At 47.3% G+C, this 23,432-nt stretch overlaps 1 protein-coding gene across 2 annotated transcripts; it reads right to left on the minus strand.

The window, feature by feature from the left end:
* Positions 1–1,530: 1,530 nt before the first annotated feature.
* polr3h (polymerase (RNA) III (DNA directed) polypeptide H) lies at positions 1,531–22,756 on the minus strand. Of its 2 annotated transcripts, none has more exons than XM_041177454.1 (7): positions 22,620–22,756; positions 19,565–19,699; positions 17,962–18,058; positions 13,995–14,081; positions 4,093–4,156; positions 3,364–3,574; positions 1,531–1,979 (listed from the first exon to the last, which is right to left on the minus strand). In XM_041177454.1, exons 2-7 carry the CDS (start codon positions 19,673–19,675, stop codon positions 1,926–1,928), a joined length of 624 nt encoding a protein of 207 aa, XP_041033388.1. In that variant the 5' UTR covers positions 19,676–19,699; positions 22,620–22,756; the 3' UTR covers positions 1,531–1,925. The 2 variants fall into 2 exon arrangements, with proteins under 2 accessions (XP_041033388.1, XP_041033387.1); XM_041177453.1 differs by lacking the exon at positions 22,620–22,756 and adding an exon at positions 20,764–21,059.
* Positions 22,757–23,432: the final 676 nt, after the last annotated feature.

The raw sequence follows: 23,432 nt of genomic DNA on the forward strand, positions 1-23,432 counted from the left end.
GGACAAAAGCAAGGGTCCCAACTGGCATTACCCCTCCTTAACCCAAAGCCACTGAACTAAACTGTAGCACCCCTTGCATTAGGTCTGGTCTGTGTGCTTCAAGTACCACACCAACGCACAGTGGCAGCAGTGTGTAACATCTACAAGATGCATTGCAGTAACTCACCAAGGCTCCTTCAACAGCACCTTCCAAACTCAGGACCACTACCATCTAGAAGGACACAGGCAGCAGACACATGGGAACACCACCACTTGGAAGTTCCCCTCCAAGCCACTCACCATCCTGACTTGGAAAAATATCAACGTTCTTTCACTGTCACTGGGTCAAAATCCTGGAACTCCCTCCTTAACAGCACAGTGGGTGTAGCTACACCACATGGACTGCTGCGGCTCAAGAAGGCAGCTCACCACCACCTTCTCAAGGGCAACTAGGGATGAGCAATAAATGCTGGCCCAGCCAGAAAAGCCCACATCCTGTGAATGAATAAAAAAAATCAGTATCTTTACCCACATAACCATTGGAAGAAATGTCAGGGTGGGGAGTGGGGAACCACAGTGACACTCAAGGGCGGAAGGTCATTCCAACATGACTGGTTCACATAGACAGTTTCTGTTCTCAACATGTGGGTATCACTGGCATTTATTGCCCATGTCCCCGAGAAGGTGTATTGAGCATTCTTAAACTGTTGCAGGTATCTGGAACATGGGAGGGGGCTCCCACACGTTGATGGATGTGGAGTTCCAGGATCTTGGGATGATACTGTTCACAGGAATTCATAATGGGGAATGCTAACAGGAACATTAATGGACAGTACAGACAGGTAGACTTTGCCAATACTACCACATCCTCACTGAGATGAGAACCCAGCAGGGATCAGATCGTCTTGCTCTGTAGGGATTAGTATTGCACCTGGTGCTGCATATACCAACTTAACTTAGCAAGTGACCAAGGCAGAAACATTCCAACCCCAGGCATGGCTCTGGTCTCACAGGAACTTCCTCACTAAATGCACCAATTCTTTAACAGAAGAGAACAGGAACAATGGAAGGAAGAACTGAAACCCCTTCAAACTCCAATTGCCCAGCCATTTGAGGCCTGTAAGAAAGGCCTTCATTTGTCATGTCACTAAGCATTTCACAGCGGCTAGCAAAATATGACAGCCATTTTGTGCACAGCAAGATCCTCCAATACACCCAGGAGATGAATGTTCAGTTTATCCGGTTTAGATAGCACAGGTCAGGACGAGATACTGGAAAATCTCTCCGCTCTTTGTCAGAAATTATCTCAGGATATTTCAGTCAGAGCCTTGGCGCAATGTAACATCTGAAGACTGATTTGTCTGTCAGTGCAGCACTTCCGTCCTGGATTCATGTGCTGAAGGCCAGGAGTTGGGTTTGAATTTGCAACCTTCAGATCTACGAGTGATGGTTCTCCCAGCTAAGCCAGGCCGACACCTGTAAAATGTCAGCAGCATGACGACAGAACAGGAGTTATAAACTAAGACCCTGCTTAAAAATCACAACAAAATCCATTGATCAAACTTGTTTAATTTACTGCTTAAATAGGCTGTTATTAAGTCAGTAAGTGCAAGGCTAGTACTGCACACACCGTTACTCTTCATCGTGAGGTAGTCAACACTGCCTCAAAGCAAATACATATTCTTTATTGGAAGTCATTTTCACTTTCCACTCTTTGAACATTCATCATGTTTATTTGCTAGTTAGTAAAATGCACTCTGTTGCAGCTGGATCTTGCTCGCCAGATGCTTCCTGCTCTCGTTAAACATCCAGTGTCTGTCCTCGTCTCAGAAGACTGAACCCTTCAGGAATCGCTTGGCTAAGCAAGGCCAGATTCAGTTGCAGCTCCGTGCAGGCAGTTATTGTGTTCGTGCTGCGTTCAAAGTGACAGCCTTGAGTCCTGCTCATTAACCATTCGTCCACCACGACAGGAGCCCCAGTCCCGGCTCACTGATGGAGCCCTGCAAAGAATTTGGAACCATATGTAGAAATAGACCAAGAGATAAGTGGGCATTTCCTATTTATTTTGTTTCAGCTGCAAACACCCCACCCTCACAACACAATATTGTAAAGGAGGGGTGGTGCAGAGAGAGACAGACAGGCACACAAAGAGAGTGAAGACACGCACACAGATAGAGACAAAGAGAAAGAGGGACAAAGATAGAGCGAGACAAAAAGACAGAGATAGAGAGAAAAACACAGAGACAGAGTCAAAGGGAGAGAGACAGAGAGACAAAGATAGACAAACAAAGACAGACAAACAAAGAGAGAGAGACAAAGAGAGACAGACAAAGATGGAGAGATAGACGGAGAGAGAGGCAGGGACAGGACAAGAGAGAGACAAAGAAGGAGACAGACAGAGAGGGAAACAAAGAGAGACAAACAGACCAAGACATAAAGAGACAGAGACTGAGAGAGACAAAGCGAGAGAGACACAGAGAGAGAGAAAGAGAAAGACAGAGAGCGAGAAAGAGAGACAATGAAACATACAAAGAAATACACCAAGAGATGGAGGGAGAAAATAAGATATAGACTGGCAGTTAATGATTCTCAGAGAAACAGGCACAACATTGGAGCACCATGATGTGATGTGATGATACTCTAATTTATTTTCGCTACTGGATGCAGGACTATGCTTGGATTTTACTTTAAGTAGTTCTTTTTGTATTGTCCATCTTTTACACAGTAAACTCTCCACACAAGGACAACAGTTCTCTCTCTCCCAGCAACTGCCAATCTCACCCTACACCCAGGAAGCAGGAAGCACCAGGCAATGAACTAGCATAACTGTTCGATGCGATTCTCTCGCTCTCCAACCAGATGGGGAACTGAGCAAGGGAGGGCTCAACCACTTGCACCTCCCCCATCCACTTTACTAAGGGCAGTATGTCAACACTGCACCATCTAGGCTCCTCCTGAAGGAGTGTCTCCTTCAAGCACCTCTTCTGCAGACAAGTCAATACTGAGTGAGTACCAGTGTCAGAAATGCCATCTTTCAGGTGAAATATCTGCCCTCCCGGGTGAACGTAAATGATCCCATGCCACTATTTCAAAGGGGATCTTCCCAGTGCCTTGGCCAATATTTATTCCACAGTCTCACCAGAAACAGGTGGCCCAGTCACCTTGCTGTTTGTGGGAGCTTCCTGTATGCAAATTGGTTGATACAGTTCCCACATTATAACAGCGACTAGATTTCAAAAAGTGTTTTTAAGGGTTGCATTGGCTGCAAGCGTTTTGGAACATTCTGAAGTTGTGAAAGGCACTATATAAATGCAAGCCTCTCTTTTCTATCCCAGGACAGTCCTGACTCCCCTACACTAATTGAGAGAGGTGGATCTGTCTTACCGTCAGCGTGTAGGGAGACTCCTTCCTCTGGGCCTCCTCTGCTGGGGCAGTTGAGCTCGAGTTGTCAGCTGAGCTGGGCCCAGTGGGGGAGGTGTCTACAAAGGTTTCGTCCACCACTCGGAGTCTGACCTCCTCCCCGACATCCATGTAAAGGTCGTGTGTACCCTCGTCAGTCTCGTATTCCCACACCCACACCTGCTCCGTCTCATCACTGCCAGCCCAGTCAAGGAAGTCCTGGCCAACACTGTCAAATCATGTTTCAATGGGCAAGTGGCACCATCCAGACTGACACAGAACTTTACAGTTTAGAAACAGGTCATTTGGCCCAAGTGGTCCATGTTGAGTCTCCTCCCACACCTCTTCATCTGACCCGGTCAACAGATCCTTCTAGTCTTTACTCCCTCATGTGTTTATCTAGCTTCCCCTGGAATGGATCTATGTGATTTGTCTCAACCGCTCTAATAATGAGCTCCACACTCTCTGGGGCGAGAGGTTTCTTCTGAATTCCTGACTGGATTTATTAGTGACTAACTTATATTTATGGACCCCCTCTCTACATGCGGAAAAGTCTTTCAGCCAAAGTCACTCCAGATTCTAGTTGGAACAGGAGTTCAAACAAGCTTCTCATTCCCAGGGGCCTTGTTCATTGCCAGGGTCAGGGGCTCGTGCCTTCACATCCCCACCCAAGGGAGGATCCATCTCCCATGGTCACCAATTACTGAAGGATACAACTTGGCTGGTTGCTGCAGGGATTCTGGAGGGATGAGGATGTCATCAAAATATCCCAGGGTCACTGTGAGGAAAAGAGAAGGAACAGCAGTGAAGTAAAGGATATTTCTAATGGGTTAGACATCGGCCTAACACTGCGGGGGACCCAGATTAACAACCAGCCCACAGTGACACAATCGAAAACCAACCCCCTACAATCTTGGCCGAGTATCAGGATGAAAGAAACTTGAGGTAGTCTCCATGAGTTTAAGTCAATGGCACAAAGCAGATGTAATTCAACACTGGAGCCAGTATGGGCAGAATAAACCCGGAGAAGTGTACAGTTTTGGTGTTCTTTACTTAAGGAAAGATATACTTACATTGGAAACAGTTCAAAGGAGGTTCACTAGGCTGATTCCTGGGATGAAGGGCTTGTTTTATGAGGAAAGGTTGAGCAGGTTGGGCCAATATTCATTGGAATTTAGAAGAATGGGAGGTGATGTTATCAAAACATAAGATTCTGAGGGAGCTTGACAGGGTAATGTTGAAATATTGTTCCCCTTCGTGAGGCAATCTAGAGCCAGGGGTCACGGTTTCAAAATAAGGGGTCTCCCATTTAAGATGGGGAGGAATTCCTTCTTTCAGAGGGTCGTTAATCTTTGGAATTCTCTTCCCTAGTGAGCAGTGGAGGCTGGGTCATTGAATGTATTCAAGGCTGAGTTAGACAGATTTTTGATTGGCAACAGAGTCAAGGGTTATGGGGGGGCAGGCAGAGAAAGGCCACAGTCAGATTAGCCATGATCTTAGTGAAGTATCTCCTGTCAATGCAAGATGGCCACGCAAGATAGTTGTTGATACCCATCTATGCATGCGCACTTGTCCACATGGAAAGCCATTGATGTCATTGGCAGGAGACACAGTGCCAGCAAAAATCCATCAGAGGGCGACTGTCACACAACCGAACCTGATAGCACAGAGAGGGTGGGCAACTGGACATGCTGGAAATCCACTTCAACCAATAGTAAGGTCATATGTCAGTTTGAGGGGGCGGGGTGATGTCTGCATGCCAATCAGAGCTGTGGGTGTGGATCTGAATGAATCATGTGTGGTTGGAGCAGTTTGGCGCCTGGTGAATGAGAACGTTGTTACTAACTGAGGCCGAGAGTGAGATTGTGAGGCTAAACCACCGAATCGATGACCGCGACAACAGTCCACTCTGTCCTCTGGGTGGCCTCCTCTTGTTTGGAGAGCTGTGGGGTAAACGTTGTTGAGCACAACATGTGTATTTTTTTGACTGGTTTGGAGAGTGGGTCTGGCCTGGTGTTTTTCTTACAGCATCTGTATTTGCTTAAAATATCTTTCAAAAGTCATGGCAAAATGCCTTTAATAACTGTTTGATAAGCATCTCTGCTCCTGGCTGCCGCTGCTGACTCCGTTGCTCAAAATGATGTCACAGAATAAAACAATGTAACTGCGCACGCAAAGTGCTGGCAACAAACACAACCTTTACTGAATGGTGGATTTAGCCCGAATGGCCTCCTCTGTGCTGTAATGATTCTACTCAACAACCCACAAGCCATCAATGCCATTCAACAAGGTATGGGAAATACAGGCAGGGGTGCTCTGCTGGAGCTTTGTCTCTGTGGGCCCCATTGATGTGTACCATATAGCTTTGGGGGCCCCTTGTCCAGGCTGAACCCAGGTTCTACTTTTTCACGTTATCAGTATGAACAGATCTAGTGCTCAGATTAGGATTCACCCAATTAATCAGGCAACAGCATCAAAGGAAACCATTTCCAAACCTCCAGATTCAACATTCAAACAGGATAAAGCAGCAAGATCTAGAAACAAATAGACATTGAAGTCCACCACCCGGAGAACATACTGTGCCCTTGCCACCCTCAGTGTTTCCTCCAAGTGGTGTTCAACATGGAGGAGTACTGATTCATCAGCTGAAGGAGGGGGAGGGGGTGCAAGGGACATGATAATTAGCAGGAGGTTTCCTTGCCCATGTTTGACTTGATGCCATGAGACATCATAGGGTCTGGAGTCGATGTTGAGGAGCCCCCAGGCCAACTCCCTCCCAACTGCATACCACTGTGCCACTGCCTCTCTTGGTCTGTCCTTCCGGTGGGACAGGACATACCCAGGGATGGTGATGGCTTGCAGATGGTATCTGAGACATTATATGTAAGGTACGATTCCATGAGGATGACTATGTCAGGCTGTTGCTTGACTAGTCTGTGAGACAGCTCTCCAAATTTTGGCACAAGCCCCCAGCTGTTAGTAAGGAGGACTTTGCAGGGCTGACATTGACATCATTTCTGGTACCTAGGTCGATGCCGAGTGGTCCAATCAGTTTCATTTCTTTTAGACTTTGTAGTGGTTTGATACAACTGGCTTGCTAGGCCATTTCAGAGCGCAGTTAAGAGTCAAGCACATTGGTGTGCGTCTGGAGTCACATGTAGGCCAGACCAGGTAAGGACAGCAGATTTCCTTCCCTAAAGGGCTTTAGTGAACCAGATGGGTTTTACAACAATCGACAATGGTTTCATGGTCATCGTGAGACTTTTAATTCCAGATGTTTATTGAACGTGCAGGGATTCAAATCCGAGTACCCGATGCATTACCCTGGCCCTCTGGATTACTAATCCAGGAACAATACCACTATGCCACCGCCTCCCAAGGTGGACCCAAGGTGCTTTGGGACATTTTGAGATGATAAAAGGCTCTATTGAAATACATTCTAAATATCTATTTATATCTGCCCCAGTGATGGGGAGTTATAGTTCACTCAGGGAGTCCGAGTTGCTATGGCAACCTGCACTTTTCCATGCAAAGTGGTCTGGAGCTATGGATAGTGATGGTAGAAGCTCCAACATTCTTTCCATCACATGGCTGACCAGGAATCGCTCCCACTCTTACCGTCTGCCATTGGCATGTGTTGGAAGGAGTTGCAGGTTGATACTCAACCTATTTGGCCATGTTAGGAATGCACCTTCCTTGGCCATCAAGTCTTGGAGCGGGACTCAAACCCAGAGCTTCTGCCTCAGGGACAGGGACACTACCCACTGCACCACAAGACCCTCTGCATCTGACCTCAAAATGTTCAATAGTGACGTGGGGATAAGAACTTCAATCATGGTTTCATTCCCCAATGTAAACAGCCCTCAATATGTCAAGTGTAGGATTCAACTGAAATAAACCAATGAAGCAACACTGAAGAAACTTGTCAGATGGGATCTCAGGGCTCAGGAGAACGTGTCCCCACAGCATAGCACCAACAGACCTCCTCACTGTAAGGTCTTTAGAAACCCTTCTGCAAGCCATCACTTTGGAAAGTGGAAGCTCCTCCAATGCCTCGGTAGGTAAATGGTGTCGTGTGCTGTACAATCAGGAGGAAGCCATTCACTCCATCCAGCCGGTTACACCAATCAATTAGATCATGGCTGATCTGTATCATAACCCATCAACATCCTTGAATCCATAAAACTTAACCCCCCCGGCTAACAAAAATCTATTCATCTCAGTTCAGAAATTTTCAGTTGATCCCCAGTCTTATCAGCTTTTTTGGGGGATAGAGTTCCAGATTTCCACACACCATCACTGGGGCAGATATAGATAGATATTTAGAATTTGCATTTCAACAGTGCTTTTTAACAACCTCAAAATGTGTGAAGAAGTGCTTCCTGACATCACCCTTGAACAGCCTAGCTCGAATTTTAAGGTTCTCCCCCCTTGTTCTGAACTCTGCGCACCCGCACTCCCCACCCCTACCAGAGGAAATAGTTTCTTTTCTGTCAACTCTATCAAATCCTTTAATCATCTTAAACCCCTCAACACGATCAAGGATATCTTCTATCCTTGAGAGAAAACAAGCCCAGTTTGTGCCATATCGGTTAGAAAGGTCACAGGATGTGTGCTGAACTAGCTGACTTTAACCAGTGGGAGCTGCGCATTAAACGAAACACACAGGAGTGAGGGAGGGAGGGAAGGAGGAAGGGAAGAAGGTGGGGGGAAGGAGGAAGGCAGACTGATCAGCCAGGGCCCCAGCTCCTGATCACTATCTCGTTGCCCACTGCTGGAACAGTGCTGATTGTGTGAGTGAAGCAAGGTTAATTGTGACGGTGCTGAGAGGAAATTCCAGCACGGTTCAGAACCTTCAGGAGTAGGGAGGACGGGGGAGGGACTGAAAAATGCAACGGGGCCCACATTCTCATTTCCGAACTGTTTCTGGTGACTCCCAGAGATAAGAATCCCTAATTTGTGCAGGATGCTGGAATCCTGAGCACACTAACGAGTGGACTGAACAAATCCAAACTCATTGACTGGTGACCCTGATCCTAAATCACTCCACTCCCTCCTTGGATTTCAATCCAAACCCCACTAATTAAGACGATAAAAAAAACTTATGCCTCCTTGGGATGAGCAAAATGCAGCCATCTCCTATCCAGTCATAAGCAGCAAAAAATACATTATTTTAACACACCCAGACTGTTGACATTGCTGAATTATGAAGGACAGCCTTCTTATCTCTCAGACATGCACATTGACAAGCTGTTCAGAGAAACAGGCTGCAGAATGAACAGCCAATGGAGTCAAATTAACTCAATGGAGTCAAACCACTGCATTAAAAACATATTTCCTCCCCTCACTATGCCTGATCAAGCAGTACAACAGAGGAGCAGATGCCCACCTCACAGCTCTGCCAGTACGATGCTGAAGCGGTCACCTGGATTGGCACGACTATGGTCTCTGCATTAGGATTAACTGACCCCACATCCCCCACCACCCCCAGGCAACATCTGACGTCAAGTATCAAGGTGAGGGAAAAACAGATACCCACACACTGGGTTTTACTGACACAACCACGTAACAGCAGCAGTGAGAAGCCCTCCGAGCTGACTTCTTCCAAAAGATGATTCCTTACTCCTAATAAATCCCTGCTCATTAACCGTACTGCTTCTATCAACCTAAAAAAAACCTCCATCATTTTCAACCAGGCTCCATTTCCCTGCGACTCTATCAAGGGACAAAAGGCGTACAGACAGCTACACAGGTGCTGGTCCCTCCTCTGGTGCCTCGCCTGAACAGCCATTCTTTATGTTTGAGCCACAGTGGGGTTATCACTGTCAGGGTGGCTTTGTCCTCATCCATCATGCACATAGCCACTCCAGCAAAAGTGCTTGGATAGTAATCAGGAGGGAAAGTCTCCAATCATTCCTTCACAATCCAAGGCCTCCCCATTGGTCTGACTGAGACCAATCAATTCAGGGAACAGAAATTCCAACACTGCTCACTTTTACTGTCCCTTTAATTAAATTTGCGTAACCAAGGGCCTCCCCAACCCTGATGAATATCCAGTTGTTCCTCATTTCCTGACAGCACTGACTCTTGCTGGAACATGGTCACCCTCTACGAGCTCACAGTAGTGACAGCACATTCTGGGGAGCAAGGGTCAGAAAGCTGTTTGACTGTGGGTGCAAACCCACAGGGGAGTTAATGCCTGACAGCAGGGTGCTGGTCTTCGACCAGAAAAGATACGTATGTATTTGTATATTATAGAGTATTTATAACCTCGACAGGTCATTCAGCCTAATAGGTCCATGTCCATACCCTCTTCTTCTCATCCTATCAGCACATCCTTCTATTCCTTTCCTACCTGTATGTTCATCTTGTGAGCGTCCCCTTAAATGCATCAATAGGAACACAGAAAATAGGAGTAGGCCATTTGGCCCCTCAAGCCCGCTCTGCCATTCAGCTAGATCTCAGCTGATCTTCTACCTAAAAACCATTCTCCCTCAATTAACCCCCTTTACTATCCCAGTCATATTGGACTTGAAACATAAATTCTTTCTCTCTCCACAGATGCTGCCTGACCTGCTGAGTATGTGCAGCATTTTGTTTTTATTTCTGATCTCCAGCATTTCACTTTTATCCTATTACTATTCACCTCAACTATTCCATGTGGCAGAATACTCCACATTCTAGCCACTTTCTGGGTAAAGGAACCCCTCCTGAATTCCTTATTGGATTTATTAGTCACTATCTCATATTTGTAGGAGGTCCTATGGTGCAGTGGGTAGTATCCCAGCCTCTGAGCCTGAAGCTCCGGGTTCAAGTCCCACCCCAGGACTTCATGGCTAAGGAAGGCACATTCATAAATGTGGCCAAACAGGTTGAGAATCAACCTGCAAATCCTTCCAACACACGCCAATGGCAGGCAGTAAGAGCAGGAGAGATTCCTGGTCAGCCATGAGATGGAAAGAACAATGGAGCCTCCAGCATCACTATCCATAGCTACAAAATACATGTAAAAGTGCATGTTACCACAGCAACTCAGACTGCCTGAGTGAACTGTAACCCAACCCATATTATATTTATGGCCCTTAGCTTTGGACTGGGCACAGGTTGAAAAGTCTTCATTATATCTATCCTATGAAACCCCTTCAAAATTTTAAAGACCTCTATTAGGTCACTTCTCAATCTTGTCTTTTCTGGAGAAAAGAGACCCAGCCTGTTCATTCTTTCCTGATAGATGTAACCTCTCGGTTCGGATGTCATCCTTTTGGTGTCTATATACTCAGATCTGACTCTGTTAGTACATCTGCCGATCCCATTCTTCAACCCGCCAGCAGCAGCTGCTCTGAAATTACCAACTGCATTCAAATTCCAAGTGTCTCACCTTCAAATGTAATGTGGAGCTCTGAAAATGTGTTTAGAAAGGATTTACAAAGAATGCTAATGGTTTGGAGAGGGTGCAGAGCGGATTTACCAGGATGAGGGAATCAGCTATGTAGGGAGGCTAGAGGAGCTGGGATTGTTCTCCTTCGCACAGAGAAGGTTAAGAGGAGATTTAATGAAGTTGTTCAAAATTTTATGGGATTTTAATAGGGAGAAACTGTTTTTACTGGCCAGTAACCAGAGGACAGAGATTTAAGATAATTAATAGGGGCATAGAGTACAAGAGCAAGGAGGTTATGTTGAACTTGTATAAGACACTGACTCAACCTCAACTGGAGCATTGTGTCCAGTTCTGGGTGCTGCACATTAGGGAAGATCTGCATGCACCGGAGAGAGAGCAGAAAAGATTCATGAGAATGGCTCCAGGGATGAGGAACTTCTGTTACATAGATAGCTTAGAGAACTTGGGACTGTTTTCCTTAAAGAAAATTGGGCGAAGATTTGATAGAGGTATTCAAAATCATGAGGCGTCTGGACAGGCTGGATAGGGAAAAACTGTCCCCATTGGTGGGAATGAGAGGGCACAGATTTAAGGTAATTTGCAAAAGAAGAAATGGAGACATGAGGAGAAGCTTTTTTACACAGCGAGTGGTTAAGGTCTGGAACACACTGCCTGAGGGTGTGGCGGAGCCAAATTCAATCAAGACATTCAAAAGGAATTAGATTATTATCCAAAAGGGAAGAATGTGTTGGGTTACGGGGAGAAGGTGGGGAACGGCACGAAGTGAATTTCTCATTTGGAGTAAAAACAGAAAATGCTGGAAAAACTCAGCAGGCAGAATTTTACGGCCCTGTTTCGGCTGTAAAAAGCGGCGAGACATTAGAATCCACAGTGACTTGAGCTGCAGTAAAATTCTGCCCAGCAGGTCTGACAGCAAACATGGAGAGAGAAACAGAGTTAACGTTTCAAGTCTGTTCTTTAGAGCTAAAGAGAACTAGAAATGTGATGAAATTTATACTGTTTAAGGGGAATGGAATAGGTGAAGCTGGATGGAAGGCCAGCGATAGGTGGGGGCGAAGGAGAGATTGACAAAGGTGTCACGGATAAAAAGACAAAAGGGGTGTTAATGGTAGTGGTAAGGGCTAAAGGAGGTGCTGATAGTAGGATAAAGGTAAGAAAGTAGAATGTGTTAATAGCAGAACGAGGGTCAGCGCCCTGTGAAAGAACAACATGGAATAAGTAAGACGGCCCTTCTGGGGTTGGGGTGGTGGCAGTGGTTGCGGAAAAAGGGATAAAAAGGAGATAAAAAAGGGGATAAAACAATGAATAAATGAATAAAAATTAAATTTTTTTTTAAAAAGGGGATGAAAAAAGGGTGAGGATAGAGTAGAGGGTTCATGGTCTGAAGTTGTTGAATTCAATATTAAGTCCGGAAGGCTGTAAAGTGCCTAGTCGGAAGATGAGGTGCTGTTCCTCCAGTTTGCGTTGAGCTTCATTGGAACATTACAGCAGGCCAAGAACAGACATGTGGACATGAGAGCACGGTGGAATGTTGAAATGACAAGCGACAGGAAGGTCTGGGTCATGCTTGAGGACAGACCGAAGGTGTTCCGCAAAGCTGTCACCCAGTCTGTGTTTGGTCTCTCCAATGTAGAGGAGACTGCATTGGGAGCAGCGAATGCAGTAGACTAAATCGAGGGAAGTGCAAGTGAAATGCTGCTTTACCTGAAAGGAATGTTGGGGCCCTTGAACGGTGAGGAGGGAGGAGGCAAAGGGGCAGGTGTTGCACCTCCTGCGATTGCAAGGGAAGGTGCCGTGCGAAGGGATGAGGTGTTGGGGGTGATGGAGCAGGGTGTCACTGAGGGAACGGTCTCTATGGAATGCTGAGTGGCGGGTGAGGGGAAAGTGTGTTTGGTGGTGGCATCACGCTGGAGTTGGCGGAAATGGCAGAGAATGATCTTTTGAATGGGGAGGCTGATGGGGTGAAAAGTAAGGAAGGTGGGACCCTATCATGGCTCTGAGAGGGTGGGGAATGTGCAAGGGCAGAGGCATGGGAGATGGGTTGGACACATTTGAGGGCCCTGACAACCACAGTGTGTTGGAAACCACGGTTAAGGAAGAAGTAAGACATGTCAGAAGCGCTGTTTTGGAAAATGGAACAGATGCGACAGAGGCGAAGGAACTGAGAGAATGGGATGGAGTCCTTACAGGAAGCAGGGTGTGAGGAGCTGTAGTCGAGGTAGCTGTGGGAGTCAGTGGCTTGTAAAGAACATTGGTGGACAGCCTATCACCAGAAATGGTGACAGAGAGGTTAAGTAAGGGATGTCGGAGATGGACCATGTGAAGGTGCTGGAGGGGTGGAGATTGGAAACAAAATTGATAAATTTTTCCAGGTCCAGATGAGAGCATGAAGCAGCATCAAAATAGTCAATGTACCGAAAAACAAAGTTGTGAGGGGGTGCCTGAGTAGGACTGGAACAAGGAATGTTTCACAAAACGTTAACTCTATTTCTCTCTCCACAGATGCTGTCGGACCTGCTGAGTTTTTCCAGCATTTTCTCTTCCTATTTGATTTCCAGCATCCGCAGTATTTTCTTTTATCTTAATGCTCATTTGGAGAGCCGGTGCAGACACCACGGGCCAATTGTCCTCCTTCTGTGCTGTAACAATTTTTTTATTCTGTAAAAAGGCCTCGGGGAAATGAGAATTGCTTTTACACAGCAAGTTATGATGATCTGGAATGCGCTGCCTGAAGGGATGGTGGAAGCTGATTCAATAAACGCTTTCAAACGGGAATACATGAGAAGGAAACTGTTGCAGGGCTATGCGGAATGAGTCTGGCAGGGTGACTAATTGAATAGCTCTTTCAGAGAGCTGGCATGGACTTAATGGGCCAAATGGCCTTCTTCTGGGCTGCGTGACTCGAAAGCTGTTTCAGTGAATTAGAGACAGAATAGTGGCCATAACCAACCAAGGCACCAATTGGAATGAGCTGCAGTTTTTGCTTGATTGTTACCGAGGCTTGAGTCATGGACTTCAGGCCTGTAAAGGATTATGCTCACAGTAATACCCACCTCTGTCAAAGAGCCAACTGACACACCATCTAGTCTTCGTGAACTTGGGTGGGGAACCAGAAGCCTCAACCCAGACATGAGCAATCAGAGCCAGGAGTGGAAGCTAGAAAACCAGGGAGGGAAAAAATACTTCAACTGAAAACTTCAAATAACTAGTCACTCACCGTGGACTCCATCCTGACTGCAGCCTTTGATTTTGCCAGTTATAATCTCATCCAGAAAGGGTCGAAAGACCACGTATCGGAAATGTACTGTGTGGGAAAACAGGGATAGGAGGAAATATAACACTTAAAGGAGAATGAAGCTGCATTTATACATCTTCAGGTTGTCCCAAAACACTGCAACCAATGAATCACATTTGCACATCTGCAGTACAGTGTTGTCATGCAGACAGACATGGCCACCAAATTGTCCACAGCAAGATCCCACTAACAGCAAATTAGAAAAATGTCAGTTAATCTGTTCTTGGTGGTATTATAGAGTGAGTCCCAATAGGGAATACTGGAAGAACTCCCTTGCTCTCCTGAAGGTGCTGGAGATCTTCCATATTCAGTTGAACAGACACAGGGGGTCCCAGTTTAACACTGCATCCAAAAAAAGCTACCACCAACCAAGAGCAAGACTTGAATCTACAACTCTGAATAAGGCTGATACAGGTATCCCAAAGGGTGAGGGACTGGGGGAAGGCATTCCCTCATCACAAATTCTACAATACAAGGAACCTGCACCTGAATCATGTAACTATGGAGGAAGAGGGAGAAAGCAGAGGACAGTGGCAGAGGCTTGGCAATGAGTTTCCAACAAATCTTATTGTGCAAAAAAAGACGAGAGAAAGAGAACGAAAGACAAACACACACAGTGAATCATAGAACAATATAATGGATGGAAAGAATTCCTTTATACCATTTATTAGATTACGTGAAAAGAGGGAGAGTACAACTGGACATCAACATAAAGGAGGGAAGTCCCTGAACTGTTCCCACGTGTAACCCATAGGCAGAAGCAAGAGACTGCCAAATGGCTGTTGATAAGATTACATAAGGATACATAATAGACTAATAAGGTCAGAGTGTGTGCGCATTGCATTGAAACATACAATATTCCAAGGGGACTTGACAGGGTAGATACTGAGATGTGGTTTCTCCTGGCTGGGGAATCTAGAACAGGGGGGTACAGTCTCGGGATCAGGGGCCAATCATTTAGAACTGAGATGAGGAGAAATTTCTTCACTCAAAGGGTTGTGAACCTTTGGAATTCTCCACACCAGAGGGATGTGGATGCTCCATCATTGAATATATTAAAGGCTGAGGTAGACAGATTTTTGGTCTCTCAGGGAATCAAGGGATATGGGGAGCAGACAGGAAAATAGAGTTAAAGCCTGAGATCAGCCATGATCATATCAAATGGTGGAGCAGGCTCGACAGGCCATATGGTCTGCTCCAGGTCCTATTTCTTATGTGATTTGGAGCTAGGGGATAAGTGGCAGAATGGACAGCTGGCTGGCTGAAAGACAGAAAGCAGGGTGGAGTAAAGAATAGCTACTTGAGAGTGGTAGAAGGTGGGACTTGAGGTCTCACGAGAATCAGTGCTTGGACCATAGTTGCTCATAATTTATGTTAACAATTTAGATATTGGAATCAAAAACACAATTTCTAAATTTGTGGATGACACCAAATCATGGGGGAATAGTTAACACTGAGGAGGACTGCAACAAATTACAAGACATTAATAAACTTGCAGAACAGGCCTATAAATTACAAATTAATTTCAACGTAGTTAAGTAGGAGATATTACATTTGGTAAAAGTGAGGAGGTCACATATTGCTTAGAAAAGAACAATCGAACTGGGGTGGGGAGGCAAACCAATCTGGGAACACAAATGCATTAACTACTAATGTAAAGGTGAAGGTTAACAAGACCAAAGCAAACCAAACGCTATGGGTGGGGTTTTCCGACCCTGCCCACCGCTGGGATTGTCCAGTCCAGTCGAAAGTCAATGGACTTTTGGCCGGGCCGCTGAATCTCCGCTACAAAGGGGCCGGAAAATCCCGGCCTAGGGCTTATTTTTAAAGGACACGACTGAAAAGTAGGGAAATTATGCTAAACTTATATCAGACTGTGGTTAGACCGCCATTTCATTCTAGCTGCCATATTTATAAGGAGGATGTAGAGGCACTGGAGAAGGAGACAAAAAATAATTGAAAGGATAATACCCAAACTGTGAGGTCATATCTATGGTGAAAGGAGGAATAGACTGAGTCTCTTTTCTCTTGGAAAGAGGGGTGATCTAATAAAGGCCTATAAAATTATGAAATGTTTTGATAAAATATTCAGAGGGAGAGTGTGCTAATGTGTAGGGAAGAGCAAAAGTAGCGGTCAATATAACAGGCACCCGCTCAACAGAGAACAGACGGATAAAAAATATTTCCTATCAAAACCTCTCATCATCTTGAAACCATGATAAAGTCACCTCTTAGCCTTCTCTGTTCCCAAGAGAACAGTCCGAACTTTTCTAACCTCTCCTCAGAACTGAAGTCCCTCATCCCTGGTAACATCCTGGGCAGCAAACCTCCTCTGTACCCTTTCTAAAGACCTTTACATCTTTCCTAAAATGTAGTGCCCAGAATTAGCCACAATATTCTGAAATTGAGAATTCAGGAGTTTTTTTTTATTCATTCACAGGATGTGGGCATCATTGGCTGGGCCAGCATTTATTGCTCATCCCTAATATCCCTTGAGAAAGTGGTGGTGAGCTGCCTTCTTGAACTGCTGCAGTCCACGTGGTGTAGGTACACCCACAGTGCTGTTAGGAAGGGAGTTCCAGGAATTTGACCCAGCGACAGTGAAAGAACAGCGATATATTTCCAAGTCTATCAAGTGGTTGTGTTCCCATCTATCTGCTGCCCTTGTCCTTCTAGGTGGTAGTGGTTGTGGGTTTGGAAGGTGCTAAGGAGCGTTGATGAATCCCTGCAGTGCATTTTGTAGACGGTACACACTGCTGCTATTGTGCGTCAGTGGTGGAGGGAGTGAATGTTTGTGGATGTGGTGCTAATCAAGCGGGCTGCTTTGTCCTGGATGGTGTCAAGATTCTTGAGTGTTGTGGGAGCTGCACTCATCCAGGCAAATGGAGAGTATTCCATCACACTCATGATTTGTGCCTTGCAGACATTGGACAGGCTTTGGGGAGTCAGGAGGTGAGTTACTTGCCATGAGATTCCTAGCCTCTGACCTGCTCTTGTAGTAACAGTATTTATATGGCTAGTCCAGTTCAGCTTCTGGTCAATGCTAACCCCCAGGATGTTGATAGTGGGGGATTCAGTGATGGTAATGCCATTGAAAGTCAAGGGGCGATGGTTAGATTCTCTCCTGTGTGAGATGGTCATTGTCTGGCACTTTTGTGGCACGAATGTTACTTGCCACTTGTCAGCCCAAGCCTGGAAATTGTCCAGGTCTTGCTGCATTTGGACATGGACTGCTTCAGTATCTGAATCGCTGCAAATGGTGCTGAACATTGTGCAATCATGAGCGAACATCTCCACTTCTGACTTTATGATGGAAGGAAGGTTATTGATGAAGCAGCTGAAGATGGTTGGGCCGAGGACACCACCCTGAGGAACTCCTGCAGTGATGTCCTGGAGCTGAGATGACTGACCTCCAGCAATCACAACCATCTTCCTTTGTGCTAGGTATGACTCCAACCAGTGGAGATTTTCCCCCCCGGTTCCCATTAACTCCAGTTTTGCTTGGGCTCCTTGGTACCACACTCGGTCAAATGCTGCCTTGATGTCAAGGGCAGTTGCTCTCACATTACCTTAGAATGTAGAATTTGCTACCACAGGGACTGGTTGAGGTAAACAGCATAGATACATTTAAGGAGAAGCTCACGAGAGAGAGAAAGGAATAGAGGGTCATACTGATAAGATTTAGATGAGGAAGGATGGGAGGAGGCTCGCGTGGAACATAAACTGGTCGGGCCAATGGCCTATTTCTGTGCAGCATATTCTACTTGACATTGTGCCCCAGCCCTCTAGCCCTGATAGGAGGGAAATGGAAATAAGGAGGGAAATGGAAATACTGCTTTGTTGAGATCCACTAAACAGAAATGTTATTCCTTACTGGAAGATGTCTAACCTTTGGTGTGAGAGGCACCATCCCCTGGGAAAATGTAGGAATCTTCCAGCTTGGTAATGTCATACAGGCAGATACAGAGGCCGACATTAAATACAACCTGCAGAGAAAAGAAACAAGACAGGCACAGTCAGCAATCAGACTTAATGGGGAAAAATTCTCAATTGAATGTGCAGCTCTATCTCCCCCTCCCTGCCTGGAGGTTCAATCCAACCCCAACCATTTTCCAACCTTAGTTTGAGCAGCTATCTGAATATTGATAAGTTTCTATCCATCACCTTTTGTCCTATTGTCCAGCCCTCCTCTACAATGAGCTCATCAAAACCAGGTCAAAGCAAATGATATTCAATCCCCTGCCTTCCTGCCCTCATTTCTCCAGCTTGTACAGATTGAACTCGTCTGTGACCCTCCAGCAAGCAGGAAATATTTTTCATTCACTGGCCTGTTATGAACCTTTCACCAGATAGGCAGAAGAAACAGGCTTAGGGATAACACCTGGGAATGCCAGCTGGAGTATTTGAACAGTTTCGCGATGCAGTACCACTTCGAATGATACAGCATAGAAGGAGGCCATTCGGCCCATTGTGTCTGTGCCGGCTCTTTGAAAGAGTTGTGCTGAGTCCCATACTCCCGCTCTTTTTCCTGTAACCCTGTAAGTTCCTCAGATGCAAAGTACCTGGCCAGCTCCCTATTAAAATTATTTATGGGATCAACTCCCACCGCCTCTACAGGTCCAGCATTCCACATCCTGACAACACTTGAGTAGAAACAATTCTCATTGCACCACTCACTCTTTTGCCAATGATTTGGAATCTGTTACCTCTAGCAATTAACCCATTCGCCAGAGAACAGATAGATAAAAAAAAAATTCCTATTCAGGCCTCTCATCATCTTGATACCATGATTAAGTCACCTCCTAACCTTCTCTGTTCCCAAGAGAGTCCGAACCTTTCCAACCTCTCCTCAGAACTGAAGTCCCTCATCCCTGGTAACATCCTGGGTGATAAACCTCCTCTGTACCCTTTCTAAAGGCCTTTACTTCTTTCCTAATGTGGTGCCCAGAATTAGCCACAATACTCTGAAACTTATTTAGTGATTTATCAAGTCCTACCAGCACAATCTTTTTGATTTTATATTCAATTTCTCTATTTATAAGCCCAAGAAATCCATTGGCTTTAATCAACTTCCTGCCTTCTTTAGGGACGTGTACATGAACACCCAGGTCTCGTGTCATTAATAGCATTGGTGCTGTCTTTCCATTAGGCCTCCCAAAGTGCTTAATTTCACACTTATCCACATTGAACTTCATGCTTCAGCATCTGGTCTAGATCATCCCGAAGCCTACCATTCTCCTCAATCCTATCTACTACATTCGTACCATCTGCAAACTTTATAACGCCGCTCCCTGCATCCAAATCTAGGTCATATATATATATATATATCACACACATATATACATCTACTGCATTAACTTGATCAACCTTCTGTTACCTCATCAAAGTCATTCAAGTTTATTTATCCAACTCCCTTTTCAAATCAATTCAGTAATATAAATGACGCATGAAATGAAGCAAATTACTTTGGCAACAGTTGCTCCGACTCTTACCTTGTTTGCCAGTTTTTTGTTCAGCTCTTCAGCAATGGCATCATTTAATCTCCTTTCAAAAAGCCAGGGTGGGATCCGCACCGTGTCCACCATCTCCACCAGAACAAACATGTTTGGCAGGACAGGATCAGCGTACTGGAAAGAAAGACGAGGGAGTCAGCGGTGTTGTGGCCATGTCACTGGACTAGTAATCCTAAGACCCAGGCTAATACTCTAGAGAAATGGGTTCAAATCCCACCATTTAATTAATAAATCAGGAATTAAAAATTAGCCTCTCAGTAATGGTGACCATAAAACTTCATCAGTTGTTGTGAAAACCCATCTGGCTCACCAATGCCCTTTTAGGGAAAGAAATCTGCCATCCTTTCCTGCTCTGGCCTACATCTGAATCCAGAACCACAGCAATGTGGTTGACACTGAAGTGGCCAAGCAAGCCAGGGCAATTAGGGATGGGCAACAAGTGCTGGCCTTGCCAGCGATGCCCACATCCCACAAAATAAAAAAAATTCTTTATTTGGGAAAAGAGAGTAATTTTCAAGAAACTGATTTTGAGGATAGGAAGGGTTTTTTTGTACTGGTAGGGAGTCTTATTACACAAGAAAAATAAATTTTCACTCTTCTAAGGTCAGGAATTCTCTACATGCACCTGCACTACTGGAACAGGCAGACTCAATGTAACCCATGATGCAAAGGACCATACTTGTATTTATAAAGCACCTTTAACATAGCAAAAGTCCAAAGACACTTCACAGGAGCAATTACCAATTTGACAGGGGTGGGAGGGGGGCACATAAGGTGTTAGAACAGGTGACCAAAAACTTTCAGGAGTATCTTAAAGAAGGAGAGAGAGACGGAGAGGTAATTACAGAGCTTGGGGCCCAGGCAGCTGAAGGCATGGCCACTGATGATGGAGCGATTAAAAGCGGGGATGCTCAAGAGGCCAGAATCAGAGGGGCGCAGAGATCTTGGAGGGTTGTGGGGCTGGAGGAGGTTACAGAGATAGGGAGGGGGGGTGAAGCCATGGAGGGATTTTAAAATAAGGATGAGAATTTTAAAGTCAAGATGTTGCTTGTCTGGGAGCCAGTGTAAGTCAGTGAACATAGGAGTGATAGGGGAATGGGACTTGCTGCAGGTTAAGACTTGAATAGATAAAAGCAAAAAACTGCAGATGTGGAAATCTAGAACAAAAACAAAAATACCTGGAAAAACTCAGCAGGTCTGACATCATCTGCGGAGAGGAGCACAGTTAACCTTTCGAGTCCGTATGACCCTTCATCAGGACTTGAGTAGAGTTTTGGATGACCTCAGGTTTACAGAGGGGAGAGTGTGGGAGCAGCCAGGAGTGTGTTGGAATAGCCGATTCTGGAGGTCACTAAGGCAGGAATGAGGGTTTCAGCAGTGGATGAGCTGAGACGGGGTGAAGTCGGGCGAAGTTACGGAGATGGAAATGGGTGGTCTCAGTGAGGAGAGGGATGGGGATGGGGAGGAGATGGGGATTTGGGAGGATGGGGATCGAGGGGGGGATGGGGATCGCAGGGGGGAATGGGGATCAGAGAAGATGGGGGGAATGGGGATCAGAGAAGATGAGGGGATGGGGATCGCGGGGGGGAATAGGGATCACAGGGGGGAATGGGGATCAGGAGGGATAGGGATCGCGGGGTGATGGGGATCGCAGGGGGGAATGGGGATCGCGGGGGAATGGGGATCGCGGGGGGAATGGGGATCGCGGGGGGTAATGGGGATCATGGGGGGGAATGGGGATCGGGGGGAGTGGGGATCGGGGGGAATGGGGATCGGGGGGATGGGAATCGCGGGGGGGATGGGGATCGCGGGGGGGATGGGGATCGGGGGGATGGGGATCGCGGGGGGAATGGGGATCAGGGGGAATGGGGATCGCGGGGGGAATGGGGATCATGGGGGGATGGGGATTGGGGGAATGGGGATCAGGGGGGATGGGGATCGGGGGGATGGGGATCGCGGGGGGGGAATGGGGATCGCGGGGGGGATGGGGATCTCGGGGGGGATGGGGATCGCGGGGGGAATGGGGATCGGGGGGATGGGGATCGCGGGGGGGGAATGGGGATAAAGGGGGATGGGGATTTGGGAGAATGGGGATCGGAGGGATGGGGATCGCGGGTGGATGGGGATCGCGGGTGGATGGGGATCGCGGGGGGAATGGGGATCAGGGGGGAATGGGGATCAGGGGGGATGGGGATCGCGGGGGGATGGGGATCAGGGGGGATGGGGATCAGGGGGGATGGGGATCGCGGGTGGATGGGGATCGCGGGGGGAATGGGGATCAGGGGGGATGGGGATCGCGGGGGGATGGGGATGGGGATCAGGGGGGATGGGGATCGCGGGGGGATGGGGATGGGGATCAGGGGGGATGGGGATCGCGGGGGGATGGGGATGGGGATCAGGGGGGGGATGGGGATCAGGCGGGATGGGGATTTGGGAGGATGGGGATCGGGGGGGAATGGGGATCAGGGGGGATGGGGATCGCGGGGGGATGGGGATGGGGATCAGGGGGGATGGGGATCGCGGGGGATGGGGATGGGGATCAGGGGGATGGGGATCGCGGGGGGATGGGGATGGGGATCAGGGGGGATGGGGATCGCGGGGGGATGGGGATGGGGATCAGGATCGCGGGGGGATGGGGATGGGGATCAGGGGGGATGGGGATGGGGATCAGGGGGGATGGGGATCGTGGGGGGGGGGGGGTACTTCCCATCGCCGATTCTCACTGACTCTGATCAGCTCAAAATTACTGACGAATTCTAGAAACTTCCCCAGTCACTGGGGCAGCAATCACCCCTGGGGGGGGGGGGGATCTGACCCCCCCCCCCCCACCCCCAACATCCGGCCTCCAAACCCGACCCCAGAACCCAACCTTGACCCCAGGCCCTAACCCTAACCCCACTCCCCAGGCCCTAACACCGAGCCCCCCGGCCCCCAGGCCCAGGCCCTGGCCCTAACCCTAACCCCGAGCCCCCAGGCCCGAGCCCGAGCCGGTGACCGGAACCGCCGCTTTTCCATTTATTTTTCTGCCGCGAACCTTTTGTTCAAATTCGCATATTTTCGTTCAGCGGCCCCTCATGGGCAAATCCACTTTACAGCAAACGGTCGGAGACACGAATCCGCTTTTACGGCATGAGGTCAGGCTGGTGCAGGGGGAAATCCTCTGCGCTGCTGGTTTACGACAGTTTGCGACAGCCGGGGACCGAGATGACTTTAAAGGCGTCAATCACCAGTGAGGGGAGGTTATTCTTACACTGGGACAACTTGTGTACTTTAAATCCAGGACATGCAACTGCTGCAAATTCGAAATATGCCAAAGGTTTTTTTTATTTTAATTTAGATTGAACATCCAAAATGATTGCATTGATGAAGATGAATCAGTTGCTCCCGACAGTCTGAATGTCCATGAACAATCTCCTGCAGGCCACCCCATCAATCTGTGCATCTAAACCCTTTGCAGCCAGCCATGCCCCCCCCTCCAGAGAGCTGCGTGGCGAAAGAACCATGTTTTTTGAAACCCCTGGCCTGGCTGCAGACCGCGTGTGTCCGGATGATGCACCCACATGTACAGATCCCAACTCTACCCTTAGCAACATGCTGTGCCAGTACCTGAGCTGGTGCCAGCCAGTGCCCTCGGATCGAGGGCTGGTCCTGCCTCGTCGGGGGTTGTTGCTCTTTCTTCCTCTCCTGGGGGGCTGCTGTCACTGGGCAAGGGGCAGTTGTCAGGTGTCTGAAAGCAGGAAATCAGAAGGGGGAGGTTGGTGTGGAGTGGGATGGGGTGGAGGCGTCAAGCAAGAGGTCCATGGTGACACCATCAGCAGCTTGCTCATCATGTCAGTTAACAGGATTA

Source organism: Carcharodon carcharias, chromosome 31, assembly GCF_017639515.1.
Source record: "Carcharodon carcharias isolate sCarCar2 chromosome 31, sCarCar2.pri, whole genome shotgun sequence".
NCBI classification, from domain to species: Eukaryota; Metazoa; Chordata; class Chondrichthyes; order Lamniformes; family Lamnidae; genus Carcharodon; species Carcharodon carcharias.

What these genes read in the sequence shown, in the direction of transcription:
- polr3h (XM_041177454.1), bottom strand. Translation starts at nt 19,675, where the DNA reads ATGTTTGTTCTGGTGGAGATGGTGGACACGGTGCGGATCCCACCCTGG. An exon ending in ACAAAAAACTGGCAAACAAG is followed by an intron (nt 18,059 to 19,564) that starts GTAAGAGTCGGA and finishes TTTTCTCTGCAG; the next exon opens with GTTGTATTTAATGTCGGCCT. An exon ending in AGTCTCCCTACACGCTGACG is followed by an intron (nt 1,980 to 3,363) that starts GTAAGACAGATC and finishes AATTCTTTGCAG; the next exon opens with GGCTCCATCAGTGAGCCGGG.